This window comes from Heloderma suspectum, chromosome 3 (genome assembly GCF_057233095.1).
Source record: "Heloderma suspectum isolate Gila_16-S chromosome 3, 16-S_ref, whole genome shotgun sequence".
NCBI classification, from domain to species: domain Eukaryota; kingdom Metazoa; phylum Chordata; class Lepidosauria; order Squamata; family Helodermatidae; genus Heloderma; species Heloderma suspectum.
In genome coordinates, this window is record NC_139460.1 from 2,243,636 (window position 1) to 2,256,701 (window position 13,066).

A 13,066-nucleotide genomic window follows, 5' to 3' on the forward strand; every position below is an offset into this window, starting at 1 on the left:
GAGCTGTCCCTGGGAAAGGGCGCCTTTCTTGGATATCGCCCCCCTCTCGGTACTCAGAGCAGGCCCAGGCTAGGGGAGGGGGCAGAAAGGTCCCGCAATGGCAAGAGCGCCTCGGCTAATGGGCGATATAGAAATGTGATGAAGGCGTGTGGTCCTGAGCCTGTAGGTGCATCTCCCGGAGGGGGCTCATTTTGGCTCCTCTTGCACTCAACCAAACACCCCTCTTGCCCAACAGCTCTTAGTTCAGCAGCATTTCCTGCCATCAGCTCCAAAAATACACCACACAGCTCAGCTTATTAAAATAGTCTACATGCTTTATTGGATTGAAAACAGTTTTATGAAATGGCCATTAAATAAGATCAGACTTGGCAGATGCAGAGCAGGGTCGCCTCTTCAGAAACTCACGGGCCAACGCCCACCGCTGGCCGCCCGATGGGGAGATCCCCGAAGCGGAGCCAGCTGGCCTGGCCATGCCTTTGCGAGCACGAGTGCAGATGGTGCAGTGGCCACCTCCGTCCTGAGCCCAAGGGCTACCGCGCAGCAGAGGCTCTCGGGCTGCAAGTCCCACCAGCCGGCAGGCCCAGCTATCCGGGCCTGACAGCAGGAGGGCCCCAGCATCCCTGGCTCTGCTGGAGAAGCTCCCAAGCCGACCTGTCTCTCTTCTCAGCACATTCCCACGTTGGGTCGGCGCCTCAGAGCAAAAGGCATCCCTTCCCCTTGGCCCGAGACCAAGCCCACAGCTAGGCTCCCCGTTTTCCTCAAGCCAGCAGGGCCCAGGCATTCCGCAAGGGAGGGGCGGCGGCGGCCTTCAAACCTGAGCAGCACCGCTGCCCGAGTCTGCAACGGAGGGCCCCTTCCTTGTCCTTCACACACAAGCATATTCAGCCCTAGAGGGGAGGCTGGAGCCCAGCCCTGCTCATCCCAAGGCAGTCTGGCCAGAGCAGTGCAGGGAAGAGGGCCTGCCTTGGTGTGGGCCTAGGAGGGATTTGGCTGGCAGCCATGCCTGTTGCTTATGCCCCAGTTCTGCCGTGCAAAGACAAAGCAGCTGGGAGGCCCCTGCCGCAACAGGAAATGGATGAGGCAGCAGCCCAGATCCGGGGGGGGAGGCTCAGGTGCTGCAGATCCTCAAGGCTACCACCCCCACCTCTGTCCCAAACCAGCAGCCCTCCCCAGGAAGGCTAGAGGGCTCTACCTGGCTGCTCACAATGGAAGCCCAGCAAGGCAGGTTAGTTGAACGATCGGTTAGCTGCAGCTTGGTCAGTTCTGATCCTGCAGCAACAGATGGAGAAATAGGGCAACGCCTCTCCAGCAAGGGCGCCTCAGCTAAAGGGTGGCAGGAAGAGGGCAGGCACCATGCCTAGGCTTGGCAAAGACGCACGCTCTCAAGCACCTGTCAGAAGCAGGCAGAGGGCGTGACTCCAGGACACGGCTGCTACAGCCGCAGCCGCCGCCCCCCCCCCCGCCCCCGGTGCCCTAAAGCCCTGACGGACACCTCCTCCACCCCCCTACAAGGAAGCACCCGAAGCCATGCGGTGCTGGAATCGTCCCCTGAAGCTGCTTGCTCAAAGGAAGATGTTCCTTCTACATAAAGAGGGCTGTCCCTGTTCCTTGAGTGCAGGGGCAGCTTTGCCAGCACCAGGGGAGCCAGCCTGGCACACCGGAGGCTTCCCTGGGAGTACAGCTGGGCCTTGAAGCTTGCCCTCTGTCTATGACCCACCTCAGAAGGGTGAGCCACGATCTCCACAGCTGAACCACAGAGCAGGGCCAGGCCGCGCCACTGAGAATGGAGCAGGGCAACCCGCTCGCCTTCACGCTCCCTTGAGGGGGGCGCCGGGGAGGCCTTGCCTCCGACCAAGAGACACACACACACCGCCCTGCCTGCCCGGGACCATGGCTGCCCTGATTCGAGGGAAGGGACGAGTGCCTCAGGCAGACATGTTAGGGCCGCAGGGCCTTTCCTTCCTCTCGGCCCTGATCACAGCCGAGCAAGACATCCCCTCAAGGAAACAATTCCCACATTCAGGGCCCTTGACGTCTCCATTCAATTCCCAGGTGAAAGGGGGGTGGGGAGGATAGCAGGGACATGCAGGGAGGGGGCTCCTGTGCATTGTGGTTTCTGTGCTGGGGAGGAACAGTGAACAGAGCAGAAAAAGAAACAGATCCAGTGTTGTCACCAAGTGGGAGAGATCTGAAGCCATGCGCAGCAAAAGCAAGGGACTCTCCGGAGAGCGCGAGAGAGACATGGCCAGGCCAAGGTCACAACATAAATAGGATGTATCAGCTCCTCCAGCCACAGCAGTTAACGGGGGGAGGGGGAGGCAGGTGCTTTCCCCTCCCCGCAAGGTGCTCTGGGAGGGGGGGTGCCCTCCCTCCCTCCCCTCGCCCCTGCACCATTCCCAGCAGATGGGGGTCTCGTCCCAGTATGGTTTCCCCTCCTTCCTGCACCCTGACTATTTTTTGGGCTTCTTGAAAATCTTGAGCGGGAACTTCTTCTTGCCAGGGCCTGAGTCGGTCTCCTCCCCCGTGGAGCCACTGTCGTCCTCGCCAGCCGCATTCTTCTTGGAGGCCAGGTGGGGGATGCGGCTGTTGCTCTTGCCGCCATTGTGGGGGCGGGAGTCGGAGGTGGGCGACGGGGTGTCAGGCTCGGTGGAGCTGGGGCTGTGGGACCGGGAAGAATCGGAGTGGGCGGGGCGAGGCCCTGCGGCTGCCGGGTGGCTGACCTCCCCGAGGCTGGGCGACTTCTCCAGGCTGTGGTTCAGCATCATCACCTTCTTCATCACGATGGGGCTCTCCGGCAGGGCCGAAGGCTCTGTGTGCCAGTGACAGCTGCCGAGAGAGGCCTCTTCTGCAGCCTTGCTTGGCAGGGCGGGCCTGGTGGGCAGCAGCTTGGGCGCAGAGCTTGAGACACGCTGCGGGTCGCTCATGTGAGGGATGGAGGAGTCGGAGTCAGAGCGGGTTAAGTCCCTGTTGGCGGTGGAGAAGGAAGGAACAGGAAGAAATCAGCCAGTGATCCGGAAGGAGCGTCACCGTCGGCCTGTGCACACACAGATCACACGCAGATGCATTGGCTGGGCTGGCTAGAGGAACAAGACCCAGCTAGACAGGCACAGCAGACGCCTTGCCCCCACCCTGAAGCCAGAGGAGGCGGGGGCTGGGCCTGGGGGCCACGAGGTCCTGCTTGCCTCCCTCTTTGCCATGCTTAAGCTGTCTTCTCCTTGGCTCTTCCACGTCACCCCCCTTTCCTCCCTGATAACGTTCCCTAGTTTGTTCAGCTGGGGTAACGGGCTGAGGGGGTGGGGGCATGACTCTGGAACTCCCTCAGCCCTTTTGCTATTTGGCTGGATTGCATTCCACACCCCATCCCAACCTTCAGCTCCATTTAACTAACTAAACGTAAATATCAAGTTAAACAGGGCCAGAAGCAGGAGTCACCGCTCCAAGGCTGGCCTGCTCCAGGGGTTCCAGCTTAAGCCGTCTCGTGCTCTGTCTCGTGACGTGGATTTCAAACCTGCCCCTCTCCCCACCCCCTGCCCCACAATAACAGGGATGCGCAACAAGAGGGATCTATTTTTATATACTGAGCATGGCTATGAAGGATTGCGACAGCCTCAGAGTTCTCCTGCCCCAAATTCAGCTGGACGAAAAAGATTTCCCCAACTTTCAAAGGAGACCCTGATCGAAGTCACATGCTTCTGGCGCAACAAGGAAACCACACCACTCGCCCAACCCCTGGTCCAGTCATGTCTGAGGTCAGACAAACGATGCAGGCCCTTCGCACGCTGGCCATGCTGACATGGGACGGAACCAAGTCCTTCAGCAAACAGCTTGGTTATCTGCGAATGTTGTTGGACTGGGGCTAGAACTAGGCTGCGGGTGCTCTGGGCCATCTGAATGGAGCCCCCTGTTATGGCTGTGCCAGTTCCTCAGAGGAAGAGGCCCTGCAGCTATGGAGCTCCCTTCTCTCTGCTTTTGCAATTCCAAACTGGGGCACCAGCACGCAAGTTAAGGGGGCGCTTTCAAGGAACCCAAAAGATGCCAGTGGGTGGGGGTGGGGAGGGCAGCATAGGCTGAAGAACAGCACAAGACCCCTACACCCAAGCTTGAATTATGGGCAGCAGAGGGAGGGGAGGGACCCTTAATTATGTTCTAGACCCCAGCCCCCAACTCCCCCCAAGTTTAGCCAAATCATGCATCCGTGCAGCTTTCTTAAACCGGGAGCTGGAGGGCTGTTGCAGAAGGTTGGGGCCAGGACCTCCCTCCTTCCCAATTCATGCATCATACTACACCAGTGGAATGGCGCCTCCAAGACCGGGGGGGGGGGGGGGGGCGAGACAGCACAAGAGAGAAGGGAGCCCTGCCTGTCTGCCTTGCCCATGCATTCCTTGTTCTGCTCAGCCATGGCCTAGTTGCGCAGCATCAGGCAACACATTAGCGCTTCTCCTAAAATGGTAAAAGGGTCTCCCACCCCACAGGGTTTTGGTAGGATGCACACCACAGCACACCACACCCCTTCTACGTATCAGAAGTGCCAGCACAGCTAATAAACACAGCCCATCAGAGCTTCTCCAAAATCGGATGAGCCCACGCAGTAGGGCTTCTATGAACTGGCCAGGACAGCTAGTGGGTGCTTAGTTGTGTTAGCTTGATTTTCCTGGCAGCGCTACCAAGTCAGAGGGTTGCTCTGCTCCAGCACACACGGCAGTCAGCTCCGTTTCCCACCCCGCAAAAGCTAGTGAACATGCCTCAGGACGTCAGCCAGCAACAGCCATGCTTCTGCCAGGGGTCAGGAAGGGGCGCTAGAAAGGCTGGCCAGGCCCCCGAGGGGCGGCCAGGAGGCAGGCCAAGCGCCAAGCACCATTCCGAGGTAAAGCCAACAGCACGATACCCAAAGCTCTCGGTGTGGCAGTGCGTCCCAGAGGTGACATCGGGAGGGGGCAGGCTGGGGAGGGCGTCCATCTGGAGGATATAAGAGGAGGTGGTGTGGTGGTAAAGGATGGGGAGAGCGTGGCAAGTGGGCGCAGCTGTGCCCATGTGACCGGCAGCCGAGGAGGAGCAAGGAGGAGGAGAGGCGGTGGCACCGTGGACGTCGGAGCTGAAAGCCTGGCTGCTGGTGAGGCTGGGCATTCGACGCAGAGCGACCCTGCTGGGCAGGTAGTGGGCCAGTGACCCTGACTCGCCCTGGGTGGGTGCCTGGTGGCTCTCTACCAACCTCTGCGATCCCAAGGAGTGCTGGGGGTCCACAAGGCGCTGGCGAACGCTGCTCGGCAAGGAGGGTGCTAAACCAGAGAGAACAAAACACGGATGGCGGTTAGGGGCCTGAGCACCAGAGGAGCGGGCAGAGTCAACCCACCGCGCTTGAGTTCCCTGCCTGCTGGATGACAACTGCCCAAAGTGGCTTTTCCCTTGGTGAACTGCATCCTAGCATGGCCCTTCGTTTGCCCCCACTGCTTCTTGCCCTGTCCTCAAGAGACAGGGGAGCAAGCTGTTCCCCTTCTTTCCGGGATCCTTTTAAACACCCTTCTCCCCCATCCCCAAGAATTCCCCCCCCACACCCTGTGCTTCAGCCTGGCTGAGAAGCTGAACTTTTCTAACATGCAGTTCAATTACGAGGAGAGCCATTTGAGGGGAGTGAAAACCCCTGAGAGACCCTCCTGCCTAGGAGCTCAGGATGGGTCTTCCTGGAACTCCAGACTGCATCCAAGGCTTTACAACAGCCAGGCCAGGTCTGATAGCCTTGCAGGGCGCCACACGGAGCTGCTTTCTAGATATTCACGATTCCAGGATGTGTCACAGAGGGACCCACTAGGCTGACGCCTGGGCTCTGAAGGGCATGCAAAGGAGGCAGCCATGGCCGAGGGGTTAATGGGCACATGGAAAGAGGAGGCAATGAGCAGGGAGAGCCTTGCTGGGAGCTGAAGAACCAGGAACGGCCTGCTGCAAGTATTAGTGCCCCCTAGCAGGAGGGAGGATCCCTGGCCCCAGCTCAAAGTACCAGGCAGGGGCAGCCACAGTGGCACCTTCTCAGGCTTCATTTTTTCCGTAAAAGAAAGCAGCGCCCGGGGGCTGCACGATGTCGTGAGGAGCCATGAGCATGGAAGGGCTTCCTAGAGCTTTCCCGCCCAGTGCTTTCTCCACTGAATTCTGCCCCCCGTCCCCAAACTGTTTTCCCCCTGTGAGGGGCCTGATTCTTTCCCCAAGAAGTGAAAAGCAGCTTGGGGAAAGGGGTGATTTTGAATGGAGAAACAGCCAGACAGGGAACGGCCACGCTGCCCATCTGCCCAGCACGCACAGCACATTTTTTCTTCCTTCTCACGGTACATCCACTTGACAGATCCCTAGAGTCTCAAATAATTCAGATCATGTCCCTGGGGGGAACCCACCCCCACCCCGCAGCAACCCAGACGTCACCCATGGAGGCTCCACACTCCCCCGACGTGGCTTGCAGGGATGCAGCTGTGAAGTCACGCTCTGGGGGCTTCCCTGCAGGCAGCAGGAGCACACCAGCCTTCTGGCAGCAGAGCCGGAGAAAGGGCGCCAGTGGCGACGTTACTTTGGAGAGACAGTTCATTCAATTCATTGCTATTTATAGCTCATTGCATCTGGAAAGCTTGTAGTGGGTAACAAATGAAAAGGGGGGGGCAGAGAGGGAACCCTCCTTGCCCTCCCGCCCCGCAAAGCAGGGGCTCTGCTAACCAGTATGGCAGCAACTGTGTGAGAAGCCCACGTGGGATGCAGCTTTTGGCAATGCAATCCAGTAACGATGTCTCCTGCTCACCTTTCACATGTAAAAAGGTGCTTGAGGTGGTCTCTGATTTGGGTGTGCAGTCCCCTAACTTGTTGGTGTTGGGGGACTTCAGTATACATTCAGAGGCCATCCTTGTGGGGGCACCTCAGGACTTCACGGAGACCATGACTTCCTGGGAGCTGCACCCTATTCCAACTGGGCCCACCTATGTAGCCGGCCATGCGTTAGACCTTGTGTTTGTCTCCAGAGAGGTGGGGAGTGATCTGGAAATCAGGGGTATCCACCCCCCCTTGTCATGGTCAGAGCACTTCCTGGTGGGGTTGGACTTCTTGGTTCCACAACTCCTCTGCAGGTGTGGAGGACCCATTAAGATGGCCTGCCCCAGGCATCTTATGAATCCGAATGGATTCCTGACTGCACTTGGGGATTCTCTGGAGCATGCAAACAGCCGCTTGGTCGAGATGGCTGGAATGCTGCAATCACTGGGGCATTAGGCCATGTGGCTCCGAAATGCCCTCTCCCCCTGAACAGAGCTCAGACTGCACCATGGTTCACCCCACGGTTGTGAGCTCTGAAGCGGGAGGTGAGATGGCTAGAGCACCAATGGCGGAAATCTCATTCCGAAGATGACTAGACACAGGTTAGAGCTGTAGCTTCAGCCTACCACGTGGCGATGAGAGCAGCAAAAAAGAATTTTTATGCTGCCTCTATTGCGTCTGCAGAGTGTTGCTCCAGGAGGCTGTTCCAAGTGGTCCAGAACCTGGTTGGTCCAGTTGTTCCGGAACCAATGGCGCATTCTAAGGCCTCCTGTGATGAGTTTGCAAAGCACTTCGCAGATAAAATCGATCAGATCAGGAGTGCTATTCCGTGCACTGTGGATACAATTAGCAGCCAGTGCCAGACTGGTTGTGTGGGATTGGTTCCAGCTTCTTCCTTCAGAGGACGTGCACAAGGTGCTTCCATCTCTAAGGCCGACCACGTGCTAACTCGATCCCTGCCCATCTTGGCTCATTATGAGCTGCAGGGAGAGACTTAGGGAGGGGATCAAGGCGGTGGTGAACGCCTCCCTTGAGGCAGGAGTGATGCCATCAGCCCTCAAGGAGGCGCTGATGAGACCACTCTTAAAGAAGCCCTCCTTGGATCCCCAAGACTTGAACAACTTTCGCCCGGTCTCGAATCTGCCATTTGGGACAAGGTGATTGAGCGGGTGGTGACGATGCAGTTGAAGGCACACAAGACGCCGATTATCTGGATCCATTTCAATCAGGCTTCAGGGCTGGGCATGGGACAGAAACGGCCTTGGTGGATGGTACGGGGAAAGCTCTGGATAGGGGCGAATGCTCCTTCCTTGTTCTCCTCGACCTCTCAGTGGCTTCCTCCTGGACCGCCTGGAGGGGTTGGGTATAGGGGACAACGTATTACGGTGGTTCCTTTCCTTCCACTCTGGCAGGTACTGGAGGGTGATTCTGGGGGAGGAGACTTCAGACCCTCGGCTGCTCACTTGCGAGGTGCCACAGGGTTCTATTCTCTACCCGATGGTATTTAACATCTATGTGAAGCCGCTGGGGGCTGTCATCAGGAAGTTTGGGGTGCAGTGTCACCAATATGCGGATGACACGCAGCTCTACCTCTCATTTAAATCCTCGCCAAGGTTGGCTGCAGAAACCCTGTCCAAGTGTCTGGAGTCGGTGAGTGTCTGGATGGAAAGGACTAAGCTGAAACTGAACCCCAATAAAACTGAAGTACTTTTGGTGGGAGACAAGGGGAGGTTGGGGGAGGTTGACCTGGTGTTCAATGGGGTGCGGCTGCCCCTGAAGGACCAAGTCTGCAGCCTGGGGGTCATTTTAGACTCCCAGCTGTCCATGGAGGCTCAGGTGTCAGCCATGAGCCAGGTGGCACTGTACCAACTCCATCTGACACGGCGGCTGTGCCCCTCCCTCCCTAACCATCTGCTCCCATCAGTAGTTCATGCCCTGGTCTCCTCTTGCCTAGAATACTGTAATGCACTCTATGTGGAGTTACCCTTGAAGATGGTTCAGAAGTTGCAGCTGGTGCAGAATGCAGCAGCCCACCTGATTAAAGGCAGCCACTGGCGAGACCACATACTCCAGTGCTGAAGGAGTTGCACTGGTTACCAGTTGTTTTTTGGGCCTACTTCAAGGTGATGGCATTGACCTTTAAAACCCTATATGGTTCCAGTCCAGTTTATCTTAAGGAGTGCCTCCAGCAACACCAGGGACGCTGCTCAACAAGATTGGCCTTGGTAGATCATCTGTCTGTCCCATCAGCCAGGACAGCTAGGCTGGTGAGGACTAAGGAGAGGGCCTTTTCTGTGGTGGCCCCCACTCTATGGAATTCCCTCCCTAGTGACCTCTGCCATGCCCCCCCTTTGATGAGCTTCTGCCAGGCTTTAAAAACCTGGCTGTTCAGGCAGGCATTTGGGGCAGGTTAGGGTTTTTTTAGAGCAGTGTTGTTTTGTTATGTTTGGGGGGGTGTTGTTGTTCAGTTGATTATGTAAATTTGTTACTAGTATTGTATGCCTCTTAGAGTGGCCAGGTAGCTGACCAGATGGGCAACTAATAAATCAAATAAATAAATAAAAAAGGACACTTTTTTAGCCCACACAGCCAGAGAGAAAAGATGGAAAACATGGGAACAGTTGCTGAGAAAAAGCTTAGTGTGCACGTGGGGGGCAGATGGTAAGGGAGAGGAGAGCGCAGGAGAGCTCTCCAATGGCCAGGAATAAGGTTTTGCCTCTTGGGATAGCTTTCAGTCACCTTCAGCCTTTCTCTCTGGGCTCTTGCAAACACTTTCCACTCCCTAAATCCCTCCTGTCCTGGTCCCCAGCTAAAAAAAAGGCATGGAATGTAAATCCTGTGTTGCTTATTCCAGCTACAGAACAGGGAAAATTCAGGACAGATTCCAGCGACACACACACCCGCCCCCTCTCCCCTTTGTTTTCAGTGTTTGTTTGGAACAGAAAACAGAGCTGCCTCGTGATGGTTCTTTGTCCCAGCAGGCACTGCCCCCAGAAGGGTGTTAGTAAAGATGTCAAATTTTGCCAGCGAGGAATGGGAGAAAAAGAAGGAGGTGAGAGTTAGCTTCTTGTGCTAAAAAAAGGTGGCTGGAGGAGGGGCAATGGGGGGTGCTGGCCTTCATCTGCCCGCTTTGTGTTTTAGTCCAGTAGGTGAAAGAGAATCTAAGATAATAATCCTCAAACCGGGGTATTTCCAGAAGGACTGATCCTCCGAGCAGAGAGATGAGCGGTCACTGAACCTGTGCCCCAAGAGCAAGGCGGCGTCTGGCGTTAGCCAATCGAGATGAGGGTAGGCAGGGAAAGAGAAAGGTGTCATTGGCAGGGAGAAACATCACCTCGCATCAGTGTCTCTAGCAGGTGAGGAGGCCACCCAGATTCTGCCTGGTGCAGCTGCAGAAGCTGCTCCAGTGCAACCTGTCACCCCGCCCATGCCGCCATCGTGGGGTGCTTCTGCCAGCCCTGCACCAGAAGCCCAGAGCCAGTCCTGGGGCACGCCAACCGCATTCCTGACTTCAGTGCTCCACCCCACCCCGCCCACTGCTCTTCCCTTCTCTGTGGGGGCATCTCCAGGAAAATCCAAGTTGGCCCTCCGCAAGTCTCAAGGGTCTCCAAGGCCGACACACCTCATTTGAGCGGTTGCCTTTCCCTTCTATCACACTTCTGTGCTAAGTGAAGCACCTTCCAGTCTGTTTCCCTTGAAGAACATCAGCAGTTTCGCTGGTATCGGAAAATATGGAACAGATTAAACGAAGGCGCTCCTATCTCAGGCCTTTATAAGTAAAGAGGGATTCTCATGCTCGGGGCCTCACTTCTACAGAACAGACAGGTGCTGGAGTACAAGTCTATCCTCAGAGGGCCTGTCCCTTGATCAGGTGCTTGACTGAACTTGCTGAGGACTTGTTGAGCAGAAAAGCACTCTATGAACATTTAAAGGCATGGCATTCCAGGACTGAGCCACTCAAATTCAGCTCTGCTCAAGTCACCTTCACTGGAAAATGGTACCTGCACGACAGCAGCTTCCCCTTCTGCAGCCGGGGAATGTCTGAGTGCACCTCCATTTCGTGCTAAGACAGGGACCCAGCTTCGGAGGAAAGCCAGGGCATCTGGAGCTTAAGGCAGCCCGTGTGCCTGGGCCCTGCCACGTCACAGGTGGCCTGCAGCATCCTCCCACTTGCCCAGACACATGGCTCTTTCTCGCTATGCAAGGAAAGTGATGTTGGGAGGGCCCCCAACAGGCTGGGGAAGGCTAAGCTGTCCTGAGGGGTGTGTCCTGGCAGGCAGGAAGCAGAGGCATGGCTGGCCAGCCCCAGGCTGCCTCCTTCCACTCCACTTCCTGTCTTAAGCTCCCCTTTGGGGTGCCTCACTCGCCCTCTCCCGGCCCAAACGCCACCCAGCTGCTCTCGGCACCCAGAGAGACCTACACTGCATGGAGATGGGAGAGACGATGTCTTCATCTAGGTCGTCCACATCATCGGTCATGATGAAGTGTGAGGTGTTGGGCCGGGCGGGAGGGCCGATCCAGGTGGGGTCAATGTTGAGGGCTGTCACCAGCGTGTGGAGGCCCGGGTTGTTGACAATCTGGAAGCCACACAGCACCTCAATCTGCTGCCAGCGATGGAGCCGCTCTCGCAAGGCTGCTGTCACCTCGCTCAGGGCTTGCCTGGAGAGCCGGGGTGGGGTGGGGTGAGAAAGGCACAGGGGAAAGTAAGGGCAGGCTGTCCCAACTGCAAAGAGACAGGAGCTCAGCAGGGTAGCACCTGCTTTGCGCACAGAAGGCCCAGGGTCAGATTAAAAGGCCCGGGTAGCAGGTGATGGGGACGGCCCTTCTCTGGCGGAGACCCTGTGCGGAGCCACCACAGGGCAAGAAGGGCAAATAGGCTGAGCTGCTGTAAGGGCAGCTTCCTACGTTCACCAGGGTCTAACCTCCTGTTGCATCCCCCTCTGGAGCCTTCTGGGAGAACCTTCCCTGAATACGACAGCAGGGCCTCACGTGGGAGTCCAAATGGCTCTTCCTGGGAGGTTGTCAGCTCATCCCAGGTCACAAAATGTGGAGGGGGGCTTGCCAGCAGACTCGGCTGAAGTTGAAACAACCCTCCTTACCAGCTCTCCCCCACCCACCCACCACCATGTTAATGCATAGCTCCTACACATTTCAACTGGGGTTGTGCAGGAGAATGTCTCAATGGATCATGGCTTATGGCTCAGATCTGTCTCCCACTCTGCAGCCCTTAATGGTGCCCCAAATCCATTGTCTCATGGAAGGGCTGCCTTCGAAAGGAGATGGGTTGGATGATTTGCCTTCATCCCACCCATCTCCAGTGGGAGACATTCCCTTTGTCCCCCTGTATGACCAGTCTTCAATCCAAAAGCAACTGGATGGCTCAATCCTCCCTCTTCCACAAAGCCCTCTCGTTTCAGCAGGTGCTTTGGAACAGAACCCGACTCCTGCACAAGTGAATGTTTCCAATTGCAAAAGGCTGCCTTGAGATTCCAGTTTTAAACCTGCACAGAAGCTTCCAAGGGAGGGGGGAGCGGGGGGGGGGATGGAAGGAAATTGTTCACAGTGCAAACTCACTTGGCAGTTAAAATTTTATGATCCACATCATCCAGGGAGGAGCTGTGCGCAACATGAAATGTTCCAAACAGGGTGTTGCGCTTCTTTTTTATTTTTTCAGCCTGAAAGAGATGATTAGTACCGAAACATCACTGAAAGTTCTTGCAGTCCTCGAGGGGCTTCTAATTACCACCTGCCAGCCTCCAGAGGGCAAAGCCAGAACACGGGACCATCCTGCTGCTGTGTTCAGGCCAAGGACCATTTCCCCAGGAGCACTGAAATGGACTCTTGAATCTCCCATATGACGCTGAAAGCCAAGCACCGTCACCAACGCCATCGATCACTGCCACACACATTCTAACTCCCTGGTCTGTTCTGCTGGGGATCACAGGTATGGGGGAGAGAAAGGGCCAAGTCGGGGCAGCAGCCCGCATGCAACCCCTCGGCCAGGCTGTCCGCCTCATCCCAGCCTCCAGCTCCACTGGACACCATTCAGACAGCCTCTTTTGAGTTATACTGGAAGGGGAGGGGACAGGCTTGCCAACCCAGTTTTACTTGTATTTTGGGCTACAGGCAAGAAAGCTGGTTTGGCTGAAAACATGCCCAAATCTGCACTTTGACATTAAACTCTAAAAGACAGGCAAGGGGAGGGAGGCCTCTTTGGCGCAAAAAGGCAGTATCCATTATGCTGAGGGAGAGAGGAGCAACACTGGGCCATCCAGGCAATTGC

The 13,066-nt window shown here is 56.6% G+C and overlaps 1 protein-coding gene across 10 annotated transcripts in view; it reads right to left on the reverse strand.

Moving 5' to 3' along the window:
• Positions 1-293: 293 nt before the first annotated feature.
• STIM1 (stromal interaction molecule 1) overlaps positions 294-13,066 on the reverse strand; it is a 172,528-nt gene continuing 159,755 nt past the window's right edge. For 6 of the 10 annotated variants that reach the window (XM_084842243.1, XM_084842240.1, XM_084842244.1 and 3 more), the window contains 5 exons: positions 12,358-12,458; positions 11,204-11,442; positions 9,966-10,046; positions 5,210-5,276; positions 294-2,964 (listed from right to left, as the gene is read on the reverse strand). In XM_084842243.1, the coding sequence (XP_084698369.1) occupies positions 2,451-2,964; positions 5,210-5,276; positions 9,966-10,046; positions 11,204-11,442; positions 12,358-12,458 (1,002 nt within the window). In that variant the 3' untranslated portion in view covers positions 294-2,450. The remainder of the gene's footprint in view (positions 2,965-5,209; positions 5,277-9,965; positions 10,047-11,203; positions 11,443-12,357; positions 12,459-13,066) is intronic. The other 4 variants (XM_084842247.1, XM_084842245.1, XM_084842248.1 and 1 more) reach the window with 1 other exon arrangement.